At 39.6% G+C, this 21,351-nt stretch overlaps 1 protein-coding gene across 1 annotated transcript in view; it reads left to right on the top strand.

Annotated features, from left to right (window-relative positions):
• Positions 1–21,351, top strand: part of GBE1 (1,4-alpha-glucan branching enzyme 1) — a 594,445-nt gene that overhangs the window by 283,496 nt on the left and 289,598 nt on the right. Inside the window, exon 7 of the mRNA XM_086934076.1 lies at positions 2,197–2,324. Coding sequence (XP_086790202.1) covers positions 2,197–2,324 — 128 coding nt within the window. The remainder of the gene's footprint in view (positions 1–2,196; positions 2,325–21,351) is intronic.

Raw genomic sequence — 21,351 nt, 5'->3', positions numbered from 1 at the left:
ATGACTCCAGATGAGAGGCAGATTGGAGTTCTGCCATGAAATGTGTACCCATCAACATGTATTAGTAAGCTCCTTTCAAGTGCATGCATTACATTCTTAAGAAACTTACCATCTTAAGGCAAATTCTACAAAACAAAAAAAATCTTGAATAACTTGGAAGAAAGTCACAGGCATATCTACATCTTCCTAAACAGTGTTTTGATTATAGTATTATACTCTAAAATATTACACATTTAGTATCCTCCAAACGAGACATTTAGGTTTCTATAGCCTATTCTGAGAAGTTGGCAATGAACATTCCTACTGCAGCAGGTTTGTCAGGAATACTAGTTTGTCCTTTATAGGTTATACTGAATGTCTATGGACCTATAAATGAAAAGGGAATGTGCGTTTCTTTGAATTTTTGTCTCCTCACCAGAAAACGTTACGGAATTCTCATGTTTTTTTCAAGTAGTGATGAGTTGTAATTTTTGTTCCGTTTCACATTATTTCAGTACCTTCATGCACATGTTGTAAAAGGTATGCTGAGACTTTAATGGTCTTAATGACAGATCTTGGACATTTTGAATTTTTGATTTGTTTGTGTCAGAAGTCTAAGTGTTCAATCTGTCTCGAACTCTCTAGTAAAGGAGAACCATAAGGTGTCGTGTAACCATATTGCCAAGATCTCATTGCAGTTATTGCTCCATCTGCTTCTCCCCCCTGGAGACCAAACATTCTCAGGTTTCCCCTCCTGTTTGTCGTCTAAATCTTAACCATCTAAATTTCAGTAGAAGTGCTTCAAACACCAAGAGTTTTATCTTCTATAGAATGTCTGCATCTCCCAATTTACTGATCCTATTGTCCGCTTCCTAGGGGGGTCTTCCCATTTTTAGGTCTGGTCATATCCCTGATAATGCATACTGTATTAAATCTGTGTTAGCCTTTGTACTGTATTCAAAATCCTCCAAAATTGCCAGTTTATTACAATCCTGTCTATCAAAGATTCAGATTCTGATTTCTTTTATCAGGGAGTGTGGTAGTAGAGGTTCCAATTTGGTCCTCTTGTGGCCTGTTTTCATATGCTTCTATTTATTCCGTGCTCACATGGGACTCTGGTACAGTATTCATTCAGTGCTCACATGGGACTCTGGTACACTTATAGAGGAAAACACCGAGCTGAGGTGCAGAGTCATTTTTTTAGGACAATTGGTACATGGGCATTATGTAACACTCTGCCTAGCAGTGCCAAATAAAAGATGAGCCTGAGAGATGCATTCTCAGAGAAATATTCAATAACGTACAGAAAAAGAGTAGAGGAATAAGCTAGACAATTAACAAGGGAAGGAAAGACCTAAGTGAGACTTGAATCGACCCCAGGAGCTATATGAATTCTGATGGCCAGTGTTTTTCTCACCCTGGTAATATAGGAGGCCAGTATCTGGAGCTCCTGACTTCTTGTGGAAAAGACTAAGAAATGTAGGACCTAAACCTGATGGAGCCCTTTGTCAGGGTTATTTCTCCAGGGCTATAAAGTAATACGAAAGAACATTTTACATTGCGTTCCTCATGAAATTAGGTTTTACACCCTTCTGCGTAGCTCAAGAGTGCTCTTTATCCCAGCCAAGCTACATAAAAGTGAACTTGAGCATACCCTTTAATTGAAATTCTCATTTGGGCCCTATACTTTATATATTGTATCTGACACACCATTAGCAATCTCTTCACCCTTTGGCCTCGTAGGTAGGTTGATTATATTTGTCTTTCTGAAATTACCCCTTAATTTTCATTAGTCTAGAGTCTAGCTAGATGAACCCCTTACATATTTTTCAAATACACATACTGCATATAGCAGGAATTCTTGATGTTAGCTTTGATCTATTACTTTGTTGAAAACATTTTGAAATATTCTTTTCAAAATACTGCTTAGCACTTTTGTTGTCTCCTAGAACAGTTCTAAGGAGATACATTTAAGAAGTCACCGTTTGATTTAAGATTGGATAGCTGCAATTCATTTGCTGTATGCTTTTACTTTGATAACTTAAATGTCAGTCTTTAAGGTATTGGTTGTAAACGGGTGCCACATCTGTGTTGGGATACATTTAGGCCACTCATACTAATGGGCCAGAATTCAGGCCTGTTATTTTGTTTCTTCAGAAAATATTCTGTACCAGAGCTGTACTTGTATTTCTGTAATCTGTATTTTCTTTTTTTTAGGTACAGGATTCTCAGGTGATTACAATGAATATTTTGGGCTACAAGTCGATGAAGATTCTTTGGTTTATCTCATGTTGGCAAATCATATGACTCACTCATTCTATCCAGCGTCCATTACAGTAGCTGAGGTAATGTCCAAAATATGATTTGAAGAATTGTTTAAGATTGTAGATGTATTTCCTAGGAAATTATAAATCCAATTGAAAAGGTTGCATTCTGGTTCCAGGATATATTCTTTTTCCTTCCAATCTGAGGGTGCCAGTCATAGACCCACACGTGCCTGGGAAAGCAACAGCATTAATCATATAAACTTAAGTCAGCCACTACTCAGTATGGCACTGCTGTTTGTGAAAACAAACAAATCACATGGTGTCAGTATTCAGTCAAGAATGCATTATCCCTAAATCCAGTTTTTAAATACAATTATGTGCATCCCTTGCAGAAACGTGAAGAGCTTGTTTTCCAAGCCAGGCATGTGTTTTTACTATTTTTTAATACTTTGTAAACCACTGCAACATTAAAGTAATTTTTTTCCAAACAGCCGTGATTAATGTGCCACTTTGAGCTACTTGTTCTATCTTACTTTAGTGTATACTTTGGCCTAAATTAAATTAATTTGATCTTATTATGATAGAAATGTGAAATGGTCATCGGGAAATCGAATGTGTTCAAATTTGCTATCTCTTCGAATCTCTTGGCAGTCCAATGTAGCCAACCCATGGTGACAATGAGGCTGCTACATAGTACAATAGAAAATCAATGAATCGCCTGATTCTTCTTTCCTTTATGGCGGTATTCTTTCCCAAGCTACCAAATTAGTGTGACAGCTTAGACTAAGTTTAAAAAAAGAAAGTTGAAAAACTGCGTCTATAAAACTGTCAGCCAAGCTCAATGATTTAAGGTGTGTTAACTCATCTAAGACAAAGTGCCAAGTAAGCCTTTCTGATAGATACTTCTTACTGCTGATTTTTTACCTTTTAAAATATCACCAGACTGGATCTGGAAATTTCTCCCTGGTGATGTTGTACCACCTAAAAAATGAAAGAGCATGGCTGCATGTAGGTGCCATCCCCACTGGTGACCTCATTTGCCTACTTTCCACTACCTCCGAAGCAAATCCAGATCCCCACTCCCAATTTTGTCAGTTTATAGATGATGGCAAAAATATATTTTCAGACCGTGTGGTAGTGGCAGTGTCTCCCATGAAAATGACAGGATTCCAGCTGTGCCTTTTCTGCAGGAAGTGGATGTTGGTTATGGACCTGCACAATGTATTCCTTTTCAGCCTGCCCTCCAGTCTCCTCTCAATCATTTCAAAATGTGCCCTCAGGCATTCGAAGATGTACAGTGAGTGGGAGGTAAAATGCTACATCACCTAGCATAGAAGGCGTCCCGTTTGAAACCATGGTCCCACTCCAAGCACGAAACTGCTTCAGCCAGAGGGGGCGTTTTTACCCAAAGTCCCATTCTCGCTTGAAATCTTTAGATAAATTGAAGTTTAAATTAATCCATAAGAGCAAAGTGGAACTTAAGCCCATACCGCCACTCGCAATCAAGTAAAAAAATAGCAGGGGCAAAACTTGAGGGGATCCTCTCCTCTAGTGTTTTCTGCCTCTGATCTAGTTCCACATTTGATCATGGCATGTTTCGATTTTCCCAGGCCATGCTCACTAAAGGGGTTAGTGATTTGCTCTGGCCTCTGCTGTAGGAAGGCTCCAGTGCACATATCAACAAGTAGGACCGGAACTGATTCCCTCAGGTTTATTAGGGAACTGAGGTCTGTAGTAGCAGCACTTCCCTTGTTTCTATGAAGAGGATCACTTGGCAGTGCTCAGCTACCGTCTCGATTCAGTGGTGGGCGGGGGCAGGTGGTGGGGGTTGAGATGAGCATTAATACAGAAACTTGGAACTAGAGGAGCAGCATCACTCGTATAACCCTTATGCGAGTAGAGGTTAGTCACCAGGACCAGAATGTATGGAAGAATAACAGACGTATGCTGGAATCCAATATGGTTTGCTCTGTCACTCTTTCTTTATAAATTTGACAACAAGGTGCCCAATGGAACCAATTTGTGTGTCTGAAAAGGTAAGGGAAACAGGAAGGAAGAATGGACTAGGAAAAGCTAGGAGAGTCCATTTACAAACTAGGAAATCATAAGAATTTTTTCTTCCTGCGATAAGACACAATTTAGTATTCAGGGAATAAAAGAAGCATGAAATATGTAGCAAGCAAATACATGTGGAGTTCTCAAACCATATCTAAAGGAAGAAATTGTGTGCAACATCTGTGTTTAATGAGGTTGAATATTGAGGAGACTGGAGGTCCTATTAAGGACTCTGTACTGCTCTCCGCTTGAGCTCTGTGGAGACTGAGCTTTTCCAGTTTCCATGAAATACTGCTTGCGTCACAGTTCTGTCTTTCTTGTTTATATTGTGTCTGTATGATTGCCAAATGTTCACTAGCTATTCATGTGTGGTACTGAAGTTTTATGACAAAGTCCCAGAGCAACTTGATACAGATATAATTCAATGAATGCATAATTGGCAATTCCCCTCTCTGTGATAAATGTGATAAATTAAGAACTTTGCAAAATGATTATGCTAATTTATATTTAGCATTTTAATTCCCTTGGATTTTAAGGCCATAAGTAGGATTTATTATTGAAACTGACTGCAGACAGTAACAACGGTTTGTAGTATGCAAATTTGGCATTCTATTCCAAAGTAGTAAAGTCCTTAAATACGCATTAGAGTGTCTTGTGTATTTTGGCAAAGCTACTGGAAATGGATTTCTAACCTTTGGTTAAGTTCAGTTCACGATTTGTCTGCGAAAAAGATGCGGCGTCGACCTCCTTTTATGCAACACATTCTCAATTGGGCATCTACTGTCCGGTCATAGTTTAAAAGACGGTTTTTTGTCCATCGTTGATATTCCAGTATTCTTCAGTGCACATAGCACAAGATGATACTTGAATAACACTGTGCAAAAAATACGGCAATGCCGTGGTTTGAAACAGCACCCTGATCTCTACATGGTGGCAGTTACTTCAGCAACAGTTGCAGCTGAGATGCTGTGCAGCACTCAAAAAGCACATTTTAGTTGTATCCCCTTTGTTGAATGGCGAAGCAAACCGATTAAGCTTCACCTTGAGCATCTGTCAGAAAACTGTGCAAGCTTGATGCTCACTATTTGTTTGTACACTTAGAGGTTAAACTGTACCTAATTAAAGTGATCTGGCAAAGCGCAAATTCTGGGCACTGAGTGTAAACATTCAGGAGAAATTGTAAATGTTACCTGCACATTCGAGAAGGTCACACAAATCTATATGGAAGGCTGGCATAAATACAAGTCATAATAGGATTCTATACTTCGGTTTGTATTATACGTAGCCATATTGTTCAAACATTCATATATATATACCTGGACTTATTTAATGATTACAAAAACTAGCGAGCACACACACTCTACTTAGGATCTGACAGCTGACATCAGGCGCAGTTCACAAATGTATCCCGCTGAGCAGTGAATGACAGACCAAAAACAACAATGCTGAACATTAACGTAGAGTTCATACGCAGTAGTACTGCTAGTCTAGAATTTCTTTTTAAAGGTGTACTTTTTATCTGAGCTGGCAATTAAAGTCGTTTTCCCAAGAGCACAAAAAGAGGAGTCTGATCAGGAATTGTGCTAATGTACATGGATCTGAAGTTCCACTTTTACAAGTTTTATATGGCACCTATGTTGTCAGTCCAGGCGACTTTCATTTGGGGGAAAAATACTCTCGGCCACTGCATTGCTCCCAGACATAGAAAGTATGAACATCAGTTTTTGTTTGCCTTGAGAACTTCACCAGGCTACTGTAAAAAAACAGTTTGCCATTTCTGTGCATAGGATAGATAGGTTAATGCCTGTGACAGCTCGCAAAGCAGGCGCAATGAAACTATTCATTGAATTGGTATGTATTCGAGTTCCAGATGAGCATCAACAGCTTGGCAGAGTTGCTGAAAGGTTTAGGGAAACCAAACAAGACTATGCAGAGAGGGACAATGTTACAACGAGGGCAATGTTGGCAGCTGCCTTACAGCACCATTGCAAATGGCACACGATTTCAACATAAGGTAGGAACACCACTAGACTTATATGGCAGTAGATGACCGAAAAATGTGGCAGAGGTACTGAATTATGTGGCTAGAAAAGGCAAATTGTGTGGCGCAGTACAGCATAGTCTGGCGCAATATTCATTATTTTGACATTTTTTTTGTATAAGAGATTTTTATTGATCATTTTTAAAATAGAAAACAATATACATGTTATAAATATTGGAAGAAAGTACATATTAATAAGTATTACAAAACGTATGTAATAAGAAAGAAGGGAATATTGGGAGTGGAAAAGAGAGGGAATAGGAAGATATAGGGGGAAAAGAAAAGAAAGAGGAAGGAAGGAAAGAAAGAAAGAAAAGAAGAAAAAGAAAGAGAGCACAAGATTTAACATGTGGGATTAGTAAAAGGTAATCAAGTAGGAGATTTGGAAGAAAGATAAGTGGAAAAGGGGAGCCAGAGTACATCGGAATTGATTTTAAGGGGAACAGAAGAGGATGACGCAATAGCAATCCTGTGTTCATCACAAATAAAATTTCACCAAGTATGAACAGAAAGCTTAGAATTATCTTTCCAACAAGATAAAATAACTTTGAATGCAAGAGCAATAAACAGATCCAACAGTCTAGCAGAGGAAGATGGAGTACCAATATCAGGTGACAGAGATCCTAAGAAAACATTCTTCAAAGATAATGAGGCGGAGTACCAAAACATTGGCATGCAGATATTCCAAACTTCATTCCAAAATGACAAAACGGGAACAGTCGTATAATAGATGTTTAAGCGTTCCAATTTCTTTTGAGCGTGACCAACATAACGAGGAAGAAGTTTGGGCAAACTTATGGATACTAACAGGGTAATAATAACTATATGGTATATGAACAATAGGGATTGAGTAATACGATCAGCAGTAGATACTTTAAACAGTTTGGAACATAAACAATCCCACAATGAGACTGAGAGGGAAACATTAAGATCGGTTTCCCAAGCGGTCTCTATAGGTGATTTAGGGCGATCTTTAACATTTGTTAACAAAATTGTATAAACAAGAGCAGCCTTAGGTTGTTGAATAGAAAATAGAGGGTAAAGGAGAGTGGTAGGGGAGAAAGAAGGAAAGACATCAGGTAATGAGGGAAGATCAGTGCGATTGGATGGCAGACTTTATAATGGTGTATTCATTCAAAAATGATGAAGGCAAGTGAAATACATTTTGCAGTACTGGAAACGGAATGAAAGATCCACCATCAAAAAACTGATGAACAAACAAAATATCCTTTTCTTTCCAGTGTTTAAAGTAGAAAGATTTGCCTTTGTATCTAAGGAATTTTTTGTACCACACTACAGAAGATAGGAAACATTGAAGAGGAGAAAGATCAGAAGAGAAAACATTGTGTAACATTGTTTGGGAGCATTTTAAAATAGGATATTTGGTTCAAAAAGAACAATTTGACATAAAAACAGTATGTTGAAATGAAAACTTTCAAAAGAGAGCGTTCTAGGAGAACCCATTTAGGTATCGGGTTATCAGTAAAATCATAGGCCAAGGAAAAGGATTGTTTAAGCAAGAAGGCGGAATGGTATTTTTTAAAATTAGGGAAACGAACGCCACCTTTATTTTTAGGACGAATCAGCTTATGCAAGGCTATGCGAGGATGTTTGTCATTCCATAAAAATTTAGTACAAATAGAGTTTATGCGGAAAAAATATGAATTGGGAATTTTAAAAGGGAGCATGGAAACAGTATAAAGCACATGTGGGGTAATCATCATTTTAATCGTATCTATTCTACCCCACCAAGAGAGAAATAAAGGGGACCAAATTTGAAGGAGGGATTGAATTTTCTTTAAGAGGGAGTCAAAAGTAAATGTAAGGGTTTCAACTAGGGATGATGAGAACCATATACCAAGGTATTTAATTTTGGAACTATTAGTGTGTCCAAAAATGATCCAGAGGCCTTAGCATCTGAGATAAAGAAATTAAATAATTGGAGGAGTTTTGGTGCAAAAAAGTATGAAAAGAAGAAAAAAATTTAACAGGTAGACCATTCGGACCAGGTGCCTTTGATTTTTTGAGAGAGTGAATGGCCAGAGTTACTTCCTGGAGAGTAATTTCCCTTTCCAACATCCGGAAGGGATGGGTGGAGGGAAGGCCTTCAAAAAAGGACGTTAAGTTAGCATCAGATGGATGTGTGTCATCAGTATATAAGGATTGGTAATAATTATGAAACACTTCAGCAATATCTTCATCCGCAAACCTAATTTATTGATGGAGTCGTTAAAGATAGGACCCACATTTTTACGTTCTGATTTGATTTTTAAATAATTTGCCAACATTTTCCCCGCTTTATTCTGACCACCATGAAACTTAGATTTGATTTTAAGGAGGGTGTTACAAGCTTCATTGGTGATAATTTTGTTCAGATCCGTTTTGGCTAGGATTAATTCCTGGAGGGCAGAAAGTGGACTTAGAGGAAAAATAGGAATGTTCAAGGCATTTAATTTTCTGAAGTTGGTCATCCTATTTCTTTCTGTTAAGTTTATTTTTCTTAGAAAAGTAGGAGATAGTAAATGCTCGGCAAGCAGCCTTAAAAGTATCCCAGTTATTGGGAATAGAGGTGTCAGAAGGGTAATTAAAGGAAAAAAATTGTTAAAGAACTCCACACTCTCTTTGATGAAAATAGAATCAGACAAAAGAAAGGAGTTAAATTTCCAACGACTGAACTTAGATGAAATGAGGGAGAGGTCAAGGGTAGAATGAACAGGAGCATGGTCGGAAATAAATATGGAACCAATTACAGATTTTTGAATGGAAGGGAGCAAAGATTTGCTAACCATAATGTAATCAATCCTCGAACGGGTGTGATGCACATTTGAGGAAAAAGTATATTCTAGCAAATCAGGATTACACATTTTCCATGAGTCATATAAAGGATGAGAGGCAATGGCAGATTGACGCTTGACCGGATGACCAAGACCTCGTACGTTCCAGGAAGGATGGGCAACAAATGGAGTAGACATATAGCATGGAGAGGACTACAAATGACGAAACAAAGCCCAGAAGTTACATGAGAAGAAAACTCCCAACAAATTCAGAATACTGAAGCAAAATACACCGAGATTCAAGAAAAATAACAACATGAAGAACAGAAATAGAAGTAGAAGATTGCTTAGGAATAGAGTAACATAGAAAAAGGGAGAAGAAGTACAGAAGCCAAGTAGAAGAAGGAAAATAGATAGAGGAGGAAGAAGGGAGAGCAATAAAGAAAAGGAGTACGAGAGGAGACCGATCAAGGCACAGGAGCCTGATCAGAAAAGAAGAGAACAACCAACACATCTGAGGCGAGGATACACCAGAGAGGGGACACATCCCCACGAGCTACCAAAGAAAGGACATAAACAGAAAAAGAAAAGGAAAAAGAAATGAGAGCGGAACCTCCACAAAAAGGAACAAAGACTAGAAGAAAAGATCAAAAGAAGTCAAAGTGAAGACAAGAGCTGCAGTGAAGATTCAGATGAGGAGAAACATCAGTTAGCAGTGTCCATATTGGATGGAGAAGCACTCTGTAGGTAAGTCTGGAGCGTTTGTCGATCATCAAATGATCGGGTACGGCCATTATGCGTGATTTTGCAGAAGCAAGGATGAAGGATTCCATATTGAATGTTCAATTGTCTCATAAGAGGACGGAGGTTCAAGAATTCCTTGCGTCGAAAGATCTTGCGAGATAAAGATGTTGTGTCCAGACCATTGGAGTCGTCGTTTAAGCCTGGCAGCCTTCAGGACAGTCATTAATTCGGTGAATTCTAGAAAAAGCATAATAATGCCACGTGGTTTGGTAGAGTTGGAGTTTAGATGGCCTAGACGGTAAGCTCTCTGTATATTAAGAGGATGCGACGCCGGCGATAGATCCAAAAGTTCCTGCAAGAATTTTCGTATGAAAGACACCATGTCGGGACCCTCCAAATTTTCCGGAATACCATAAACGCATAGATTATTCCTACCATTACGATTTTCCAAATCCTCGGTGTGAAGTTTGAGTTTGTGGATCTCTTGTTCCAGCAATGGGATTTTGTCTTCAGCCGGATTATTTTTTTTTTTAATCCAGTGGCAAAGTGAGCAGGGGACTCACGTCTGAGCTACCCTGCCACACTGGATTCAAGCCGGGCTGAAGACGGCTGGAATGCCAGAAACCAGTCCTCGGAAGCTTGTTTCCGGTCCAGGGAAGGCATGGCTTGGCAGTTCGGGCTGGACTGTTCCCATGAGGCACAGGGTCAGACTGATTTGCATATAGCCATGTCTGAACTGGGGTGGCAGAGTGGGCTAAAGAACGGTGATGGATTAAACCCAGATCTTTTGCCTGGGTGAGAGTGTTTGATTGGTTCAGATGCTCCCTCCTTTACCACCCCCTTTTGTACCGCTTTTGGCCGCCATAAGTGTGGCAGGGTATGCTCAGACGTGAGTCCCTTGCTCACTTTGCCACTGGATTCAAGCAAGCCGGGCTGAAGACGGCTGGAATGCCAGAAACCGGTCCCCGGAAGCTTGTTTCCGGTCCAGGGAAGGCATGGCTTGGCAGTTCGGGCTGAACTGTTCCCATGAGGCACAGGGTCAGACTGATTGCATATAGCCATGTCTGAACTGGGGTGGCAGAGTGGGCTAAAGAACAGTGATGGATTAAACCCAGATCTTTTGACTGGGTGAGAGTGTTTGATTGGTTCAGATGTTCCGTCCATTACCACCCCCTTTTGTACCACTATTTAGATCACAGCCAGTTTTCTACCCTTGCAGATGAAACGATCAATATGAAAGTCAATAAGAGAGCAAGAAAAGTAGTTTGCTTCATCGGGGACTGGCATATATTGCAAACAAATATGTCCAGACCGTGCTATTTAATCTATTTGCTCATAAAAAAACAATAGCGGCGCTAAACGCTCCCTCAATTGTTACCTAATCCTAATGTCCTCCCATTAACATAAGCCATTTTAGACACATTGGTACAGTTTGAATATAATTATTTATTCAATGAATCCTGACATTTTTCTTTGTAATGGAATACATCATTTTTCAGGGGCATGATTTTGGAGAAACCGAATTTGAGACTATCATATAGACTGAGTGTTTTGGACCATAAGCCCCTCCACCTCCGGCAATTTTCCACATTGCCTCAGTTCTGGAGTGAACTCAAGACCTGGCTCTTCGGATGACCCCATCACTCAACGGAACTGCCCCCCCCTCCCGCCAGCGCCTAGAGACCCTCACTGGCGATTAGTTGCGTTTTACCAAACCTGATTGATTGATTAAGAATTGTTAGGCCACAGCCACCCAACCTTCTTTTTTTTGGAATACTGTTTATATTGCAGCCATCTCATTGGCTGTCAATCGGCAACATTCAAATTACGGACAAATGTGGTGGGGACCCTGCTGCTAATGTGGTCAACAGCTATCCAAAAATCACATGTTCCAAAATCTTTGCAGATTCGAGTAGTTCAGAACAGTGAGCTTATTCACAGCCACTCGTAATGTAAGATTTATAATTAATTGGCTGAAATGAAAGTAGCCCTACAAAGAACCTACTTTTATAATGACTGCATTTTGGATTATCCCACCAATTTTAGTAAAAAAAATTTCTAACCTAATGCTTCACCTTATTTAAGTCATACATTTGATTCCTTCTTAGTAGTGGCCTGAAGTTTGACTTTGCTTAAGAGTTGTCTGTTAATGTTACTTTGAAACTGCCCAGTGCATCAAAACAGATGCCACTGGTGCAGGTAGGAAGCATGGAGCTGTCCAGTTACAATTCTTTGTCACAGAAAAATCCATGCAAGTGGCGCCACTTGAGCATGCAGTCAAGCGAAATTGTGTTTGGAGTTGGCAGTTGATAGAAAAGTTTGAATATTTTTAAATGAATGTTAAAGCAAACCTACTGCCTTTGTAAATAACAGGAGAGATAACCCAGCTAATTCCTCTGGACCGCAGCAGATGCGGATCTGGCTTATTTTCTGTTACTCTGGAGGACATATTTATAAAAATTGAAGTAACTCCTCCTATTAAGGACCCCATTGCAACTTGATGGCCCAAGACACTAAAAAACTTCCGGCATACCTGGGTTTATTTGTGAAGGAAAAAAATCCTGCTGTAAAGGGTGCAAACACTTAAAAGACTGGAATAATTTATTTGTCAACATCTGTCTTAAAAATATATATTTTCAATTTGGTGAAGAACAAATATTGTACGTGAGAGCAACACATTTAGCCGGTCAGTGGCAACCTCAGGTGGTGAGCTTTAATTTACTAAAAAAATCACAGTAATGTGACTTATCAGAGCTAGGCTAATTCAAGGAATAAGTGAAAACAGCAGAACCAAAGAACCCAGAGCATATTGACATCATGCGTCAAAAATAGCTAGTGATGAAATGAAGCAATTATAAGATACATAAAACTTCAGATTGTTATATTGATCCTTTAGCTCATTTCAAGTAAAATGGGATCCTACCTCTGAGCTGTCGTCTCATTACCAACCATCCTCCCAGATGAAACTTTTAGAGTGCAGCCCTGCCTATTCTTTGGTTTTCAGATAAATTTTTTTTTACAAGACGTGTCTTCAATTTATTCTCTCTAAATTGAAAACTACTTCAATTTCAATACATCAGTTTCTTTCTAGTGGGGACTTCCATATAAAATGTGAAATTGATCCTCATGTTCATGATAAAAGAAATAGGAAAAAGGATAAAAAAAACTATTGATATAATTTTCAATTGTACAAGGTGAGAATGAACTCCAGCCTGTGTGTAATGTCACTGGAATAACTCCTACGAAAGTGAAAAGTTCACATTTCTTCAGCAAATAACCGAATGTGGTATGCTGTACAATGTTTTTGCGGCTAGCTTTAAGTTGCATTACTTTGTATGTGCTTAAAATTCTTTGGAGCACACAGCGTATTCAGTGCTCTTTCTGCAGGACTACCTCATTAGTATATTTTAAGATAGCTTTTTCTGCCACAGTGAACTTTGCTTTAACTGTGAATGCTTAGTTATTTTATGTATAGTGCAATAGTTCTTAACCTGTGGTCCCCGACTCCTGGTGGTCCCTGACTCCTACTCCAGGAGGAGGTGGGGGTGGGCGGGGTGGGGGGGGAAATCATCAACTGTTTAGAAAAGTAAATCATATTAGCAGATTAGCATATACATGAAAAGCAAAATTAAAGATTGAAAGTTTTAAGATGCTCTGTAAAGGAAGTTTAACTTGGAATCTCAATCTTAAGCTGGTATTTTCTAGATTGGTGGGAGCAGTGCAAGTACAACAAACACAATCTAGTATGGACAATTAGAAGCATCAACTGAAGCAGCACTGAACGCACACATTGCCGTACCCAATAGGACCTTATAAATGTATAGCCAGAGCTATTGGCTTTGCCAATGTCTAAGCTATGTTGTAGAGCAGTGTGGCTGCTGTGCAGCATGTTGGAAAGCTAGAATAAAATAGTATTCTAAGCATTTTTGTTACCTTGTATGTAACCAAGAAGACGAAGTTCAACTAAATGACCCAAATAAAAAAAGAATTCCCAAACAAATTTTTTTTTTTTGTCCCTGCAATCCTGGCAACTTCTTTCTGCCTGTTCTAATGCTTGTTTGTTGTAGCTTTTTTTTTGCTATGGGGGTTGGGGGGAGGGGATATAAATAGGAGGGTAAAGGTTGAGAAATAGTACCTGAATTGCAACATGAGCAGCGTACGGAAACTAGGGGAGAACCAACAGATGCCAGATTCCGAGGGCAGACTGAGGTGGTGCTGAGTGATGCTGAGATGGTGGTGCTGCACTGGTGCTCAGGTGATGCTGAGTTAGTGCTGAGCTAGTGCCAAGGTGATGCTGAGTGATGTTGAGTTGGTGCTGTGGTGATGCTTTGCTGATACTAGGGTGGTACTCTATTGGTGCTGACATGCTGCTGAGGTGGGGTTGTGTTGGTGCTGAGAAGGGGCTATGTTGGTGCTGGGAAGGTGCTTCACTGGTGGTGGTACACTGATGAGGAGCGGTTTTAATGCTGAGATAGTGCTATGCTGATGCTGAGGGGGTGCTGTGCTCAGGTGGTGCTGCGCTCAGGTGGTTCTGCGCTCAGGTGGTTCTGAGCTCAGGTGGTTCTGATGGTAAGGTGGTGCTTTTGAGGTGCTCAGGCGGTGCTATGCTGGGGCTCAGGTGGTGCTAAGTGATGCTGAGGTGGTGCAGGGCTGAGGTGTTGCTGGTTTAATGCTGCAGCTGTGCTGTATTTGTGGTAAGTTGTTGCGGAGTGATGCTGTTGTGGCGTTGAGTGATGCTGTGCTGATGCGTAGCAATGCTGGGGAGGTGGCGCTTAGCTGGAGTTCTGGTGGTGCTGAATGATGCAGAGTTGGTGCTGAGTGATGCTCAGTTGGTGCTGCTGTGTTGATGCTGAGGTGGGACAGAGCTGATGCTGAAGTATCTAAACACAAGTATTGCTTTTAAGTTTTACATGCCATGGTAGTGAGAAACGCTTACATTTGTTTTTCACTACTGCAAGGCCTACCTCTAGCATAGGATAACAGTGGAGTTATTTTATCACATGTGATAAGCTGTAATTTCCAAATGGGAGCAGGTAACCAGTTCATGTTAGGGGTCTTTGTAATTGTAATGAAAAATCCTATGTATACATTACAATTTTGAAACTGTCAATTTAAGAAAGTTAGCATTTTCCTGCCTTAGCCATTTAGTGCTTGCAGCCTGTCTCTGGGCCACATGACTGGGTGTAGTTGACAGTTCGGCTTTTTGTGTTCCTCCTTGACAGCCACACCACACACAATAGAGAGCCTAGGTGTGCCTGAATGTACCATCAATGGTAGTATGGGAGGGATGAGCTAGGCACACCCACACATACACTTGAAAAGGTTGTGTCCTGTCTCCAAACTGCATACCCCCTTAGTTAGTCTGGAACCAGGGAGGGGAGGGGAGTCGAGTCAGGTGTGTACTTCAAAAGGGAAGCCTCAAGAAGTCTCTCCCCACTTCAAAGGCAGAACTGGGTATAAATATTGAATCTCAGACACCAACCCTTCAGTATACTTTTGGACCTGTGGATACTCTCCCAGGAAGATTGACTGCTGTGGTGCTGAAAGGACTGCCACTCTGCTGGACTGCTGACCCGCACAAATTGCAACCCTGATGGGCTGGCCTGCTGCCCTCTTGCATAGGTGAGCAGGACTGGACCTGCATCTCTTGAACATGGAACCCCTGTGCAGTAAAGACCTGCATGGTAAAGTTAATGCATGGTAAATGCTACCAAAAAGAAGGTACTCAGCACTTGGGGTAAAGTGGGACTTAGTCATTTTCTCCACTCATAGTGTACAGGCACAAGGTGCCGAGCCTTTTCAGTGGAAGGCATACCAAAGGAGTGCAAGAAAATCAAGGTCCCCTCTCAAAGCTTTTTGCTATTCGGTCAACTGTCTCAACAGGTCCTTGTGGAAAATGTAATAGGTCTTGTGGAACCACTCCGGCTACAGCTTTCTTTTTGCTTGTTGAATTTCTCTTTTTCTAAATTGATTTGGAAATTTTTGTCTTGACCTTGTTATTGTTTGACCTTAACACACCATTCTGTATGGAACTGCCTGCTGCTTATGCCACAGATAGTCAAGGTTGAGGAAAGTGTTACTGGAAGATGTTTAGTTGCTAAGTGTCCAACTCCCCAAATGAATAACTCTCTAACAGCAACCATCACCAAAATGCTTGTGTCATTGGAGATTACAGCCTGTACAATATTTTGGCATAAAACATTATGAACTGAAGTTGGGGTCTGAAAAAAGTCCATTGTCAAATGGTATAAATATAATTGAGAGAAGTAAAGAAGTCCTTTTTCATTTCATGTTTAACCACTTCAGTGCTAATGACCTGTTAGAGGTCTTTACCTCCAATCTGCTATAGGAGGGAGAGCTGTGGGAGCAGAAATCCCACTAGACCACATAGAAAAGAAAAAGGGGTAGGGGCAGCTTGTTTAGGCATCGGCCTGAGCCCTAAAATTTCAAATGCAGTTTTTATGCTCCCCTAGGAGCAAATTTGGGTGATTTACCCCCAATCTGCTGTCTGGGAGGCAGAAAACCCATTAGAAATTAGTGAAAGAATTGTGACAAATAAATAAAAGGGGTTGAGAGTGGCCCAAACAGGCCAAGCCCCCACCCCAGAAAATTCAAAACAGTCTTTCTGTACTCTGGTGGGCAATTTTCTGAATTTACAGACCATATACCGCCCATGGGGAAGAAAACCAATTAGACACAAGGGAAAAAATAAGTCAATCCCTCAAAGAAAAAAAGGGAGGTTCACCTAGACATGTCCTGCCCCTACCCCAGGATGGATACAATCTTTCTGCACAGATTTGGAGGTGTTTACACAGAATCTGACCCAGAGGGAGTGGGGACAGAAAAGCCACTAAACACCAGGGAAAAGTGGGATAAAATGAAGCAGGTTGGAAGGCAGCTCATCCAGGCATTTCACCATGACCTCAGCTACTTCATTAAGCATCCCAGACAGTATCTGTGGTGCTGGTTCCAAGTTATGCACCAGTGTGATCTGTTGCACGTTTTGTGTAAAAACTCCAGTTATTGGGGAAAAACACTTCTCACCATACTTAATCTGAACATTTATAGAATATTGGCACTTCTGTGTATTCAAACTTTCCAAAAGTGGTTCTTTTCAAAAGCGTAATTCAAAATCAGACTTTGCCATTAAAGAGTATTTTCCATAACCGTGAATTAGATACCATGCAAACTGGCTACCTGGTCTCAATCAAAACTTAGCACGAGTTAGCACGTATGAAATGTAATAAAGCAACCCGATGTTATTGAATGGGACAGCTGGGCCTCACAGTAGTGAAAAACTAATTTAGAAGTTGTTCACTACCAGGCATATAAAACGAATAAGTACATGTCCAACCTTTTAATTACAATGTATCATGCCCTATGGCAGGGGTCTCCAAACATTTCAGTACACATGGTGTATTTTACAAATCTTCGGAGGCCGAAAAATATCAGTTTTATATGGATAAAAATTAAATGAATGAATAAGTTTCACTTGGATCTTTTTTGCAATCGGCATGATATGATTCACAACAAAAGAGAAGTGTGATAATTACAAAGAAACAGTGTTGTGTTTAAATGGAGAAATTATATAGGAGTAAAAATGTCAAACATTAGCCCTGACATAATCACATAGGAAAAGCAAGCTATTCAATTTTTAAATTTCAGAAACTTGAAATTCACAATGTAAATTTTACATGGAATGAGAACTTGTCCAATTTATTGGCACACAGACAAATAAACACAATCTAAGAAAGAACTTCAGTTAGAAAAAAGTTAAATAATTCAAAATAAACATGAGCCAGTAGTACGAGTCAACCAGAAATAAATTCAGACTGCACCTTTCTACACAATTCTGGTAATTGGACTTTTCAAATGTAAACAAAACAGCAAAACATGAAGCACAAGAATAATGGAAATGATGGAACTGATAGTTCAGTGACATTTTAAAATGAAAACGAGTTTCAAGCTTGAGGAGCCAGTTATTAGAATGTATTTCAAATGCTCATCAGAGAAATTTGCTCGATATTTGGACTTGACCTACTTCATTTTTTTGATGTTTGTTCACACAAGTACGTTGTACTAAAAACTGATACAACCCCACAGCAAATCGCTTTAAATTTGGAAACTGTTCAATCTGCAAACATTTATAAAATTGTATAAGATTTCCTTCTTTATATTTTTCAGCATGTCATCAGATCAATAATTTCTAAGTGAAACTTGCTGTCAAATGGATTTTGAAACATTTTTATTTCTGCTATTTTTCCATTAAAATCAGAAAATCAATTCTGAATTTGTTTTTGCAAGTATTTAATGATTTCTTTTGTAAATGAAGAAGGAAATGCTACTTCACTTTCTTCAAGAAGTTTTTCACAATATGGGAATTGAACCGAATTATGAACTGTCGCCTGTCCTTAAAATAGCATCAGTTTTGTCCTGAATGCATCGACAAGCAAATAGATCAGAAGTTGAATGTGTTTCACCTTGCAACTTCAAATTCAGCTGATCCATTTGGCCTGCCCAGCCTGCAGAAAAAGACAGTCAGAGTTTTATAAAAGTGGTTCATTTAGATTCTTCTCTGTGAGAAATTAATATATTTCTTCTTTGGGAGGAATGAATTGCGATAGAACTTTGCCACAACTAAGCCAACGAACTGCTGCAGAATATGACCATTCAATTAATGCAGAGTCTGTTTCTTTCAGAAAATCACAAAACTGGCAATGATTAAGCCAGTGAGATCGAACAAAGTTCACAGTTGAAACAACAGGTTTAAGAACGCAAGAAATATCCACATATTTTCTAAATAGTGCTTGTGAGGAATGGTACAATGCAGAAACCAGGATTTTGAGAATCCACCAACCTCACAAACTTTTGTGATTTGTCCAACCAAACCTTTCGTTCCCCTAGACATGTACTTTCCTCCATCAGTTGTCACACAAACTCCAGTTTATTCCATTCCAGGTTATATTAGAACACAGTTTGTTTGCAATTCTATGAACAGCTTTTCTCCAATTACTGTACTGTGCATGCTATGCACAGATGCTAATTCTTGTGTGGCATTAAATTCACTGTTGACGCCACAGATGAATACTAGGAGTTGTGTCACACACATCAGTCGATTCATCAAGTGCGAGAGAATAGAACGGAAAATGTTATGCAATTTGATGAACTATATTACTTCCTATATTCTCAATTATACTAGTAACAGTATCTGGCGCAAGACTAATATTTCTGAACAGATGAGCTTTTTTCTGGGCATAACTTCTACTGCTTCCATCATACACTCTTTGAGATCTCTATCGGTGAATGGCTTTCCTCTTTTAGCCAATGCATAAGCTACTTTGTAACTGACCATGGTTAACGCTTCATTTTCACTTCTTTTCTGTATTAAAATTTTTTTGGTGGGAAAGCAAACTGAGTTGCATTGATTCAAAATTTTTCAAACACTCTGGTCCTGTGTATTGGGATTACCTTTGTTCAGGTCTGGTCTCATAGTGCAGACACACACTGTACTCCTTTAAACCTGCAATAGGTTTGTTGCATACGAGACAACACTTTTTATCACCTGCTTGTATAAACAAGTACTTTACACCCCATTCTTCATTAAACAGGTGGTACTCGCTGTCCACTTTTCCTTCCTTCTACCATGCCTTAATCCACTTATATAAGGCGGAGGCGAGTGGCACATGGCAAACTGTCTCGCACAAGAGTCTGCCTTCTTTTTAAAAAAGTATTTTTTTTTATATTCACTGGGTTCAACTGTTGTCTCCTTCTTTTCCTCAGAGATCCTTTTATATCTCAGTATATATAGTGATGAAGTGAAAATAAATATATATATATATATATATATATATATATATATATATATATATACCTCAAAAGTCAAAACTAAGGCATCCAAACATAAATAAGGGATATATTTAGGAGAGCTACCACCTACTACATTCATATTTCTTGGATCATACCTGACACCGGAAGTAGAAATCATTGGTCAGGACTTAAACCACATTCAAATATGCAGCATCAAACCTTAAACATCTCGCTGCCAATGGGGTGCCTATTCACAAATCCAACAAGTGAAGGATGTATGCTAATAAGCTTCCATTGGCAGCCCTGACACTGGACGCAACCAAGGCCTTCGACAGGGTTAATTGGGTTTACCTGTCGGAGGCCTTGGCCAAATTTGGTGTGGGTGGTGGTTTTCGTAGGGCGATCAGTCTCTTGTACAACAATCCCTCGGCATCTCTTCTCGTGAATGGTGAATTATCAAGTCCTTTTTCTATTACCCGGGGATCTCGACAGGGCTGTCCACTCTCCCCCTTACTTTTTGATTTTTACATCGAACCGTTTGCGCAATATTTAAGGGAGGAGCCCACCATTAAACCGTTTCATTATCAAGGTTGGACGAGAAAGGTGGCATTATATGCCAACGATGTACTTATTTTAACATCAGAGGCCGTCACGGCTCTCCCTGCCATAGTGAAGCTAGCTACCGCTTTTGGTCAGGTGTCTGGGTATGAGATAAACGCAACCAAAACCGAAATGCTTATCTGGAATGATGAGAATCCACCTATAGAACTTCATCCCAGCACCTCAATGCGCTACTTAGGTTTAACAATTGTAAAAGACATAAATAAAATAGTCCAGGTTAATTTGTCCTCAGTACTTAAAGACTGTCGGAAGCTTCTTCAATCTTGGTTACATCTTCCCCTCTCATTAATAGGTAGGATAAATCTTATCAAAATGTCTATTCTTCCAAAGATTTCTTTTTTATTTAATACCATTGCCCTATATTCTGATCAAAAAATCTTAGCTAAATTTCAATCAAACGTCTCTTCTTTTATCTGGCACAACCACATACCACGAATTGCCTGGAAAAAACTAAGACGGCGACGTGAAAAGGGAGGCTTGGCGGCTCCGGATTTAAAAATCTATGCCTGGGCCTTTCAATTATCCCACTCAAGGATGTTGTTAAAGAACCCTGACTCCTTGGGGGTGGGTATGATGTATGCAGCAATGTTGGAGGGGGAAAATATCAATCACTCTAGTTTTCTTTTTAAGTTTGGAAATCCTAAGTTTTTTAAGAAGATTAAACTGAAGATCTTACAGGGTCTTGCACGAACATGGGCAGAAATCATGAAAGCTATAAAAGTAAACTACTTTTGCGAAAAAACCCCGTTGTGGGGCTTACCCGAAGGTCCGGTTTGGCTTGATGATATCCTGGCAGTCCCTTTGAGGGAGGCGGGCATGGAGGTTTGGGGGGATCTTTTCTACGAAGGAGACTTATTTCCATGGGAATATTTGCTAGCCAAGATCGGTCCTAACTTTTCTCGCTTCAAATATAACCAGATTTACAGTTGGACAGCAGCCTATAAAACATCTCCTGCTAATAAAAATAAGTTCAAACTAGGTGGACATAGCCCCTTTATCTCCGATCTACTAAGCAGAGGGCCAGAAAAGAAAGAAATATCTAGATGGTACAACTCTATAATGG

The sequence above is a fragment of the Lissotriton vulgaris genome, chromosome 8 (assembly GCF_964263255.1).
Source record: "Lissotriton vulgaris chromosome 8, aLisVul1.2, whole genome shotgun sequence".
NCBI classification, from domain to species: domain Eukaryota; kingdom Metazoa; phylum Chordata; class Amphibia; order Caudata; family Salamandridae; genus Lissotriton; species Lissotriton vulgaris.
The sequence above is the reverse complement of the archived record's forward strand: the minus strand, read 5'-3'. Positions and strand labels throughout refer to the sequence as shown.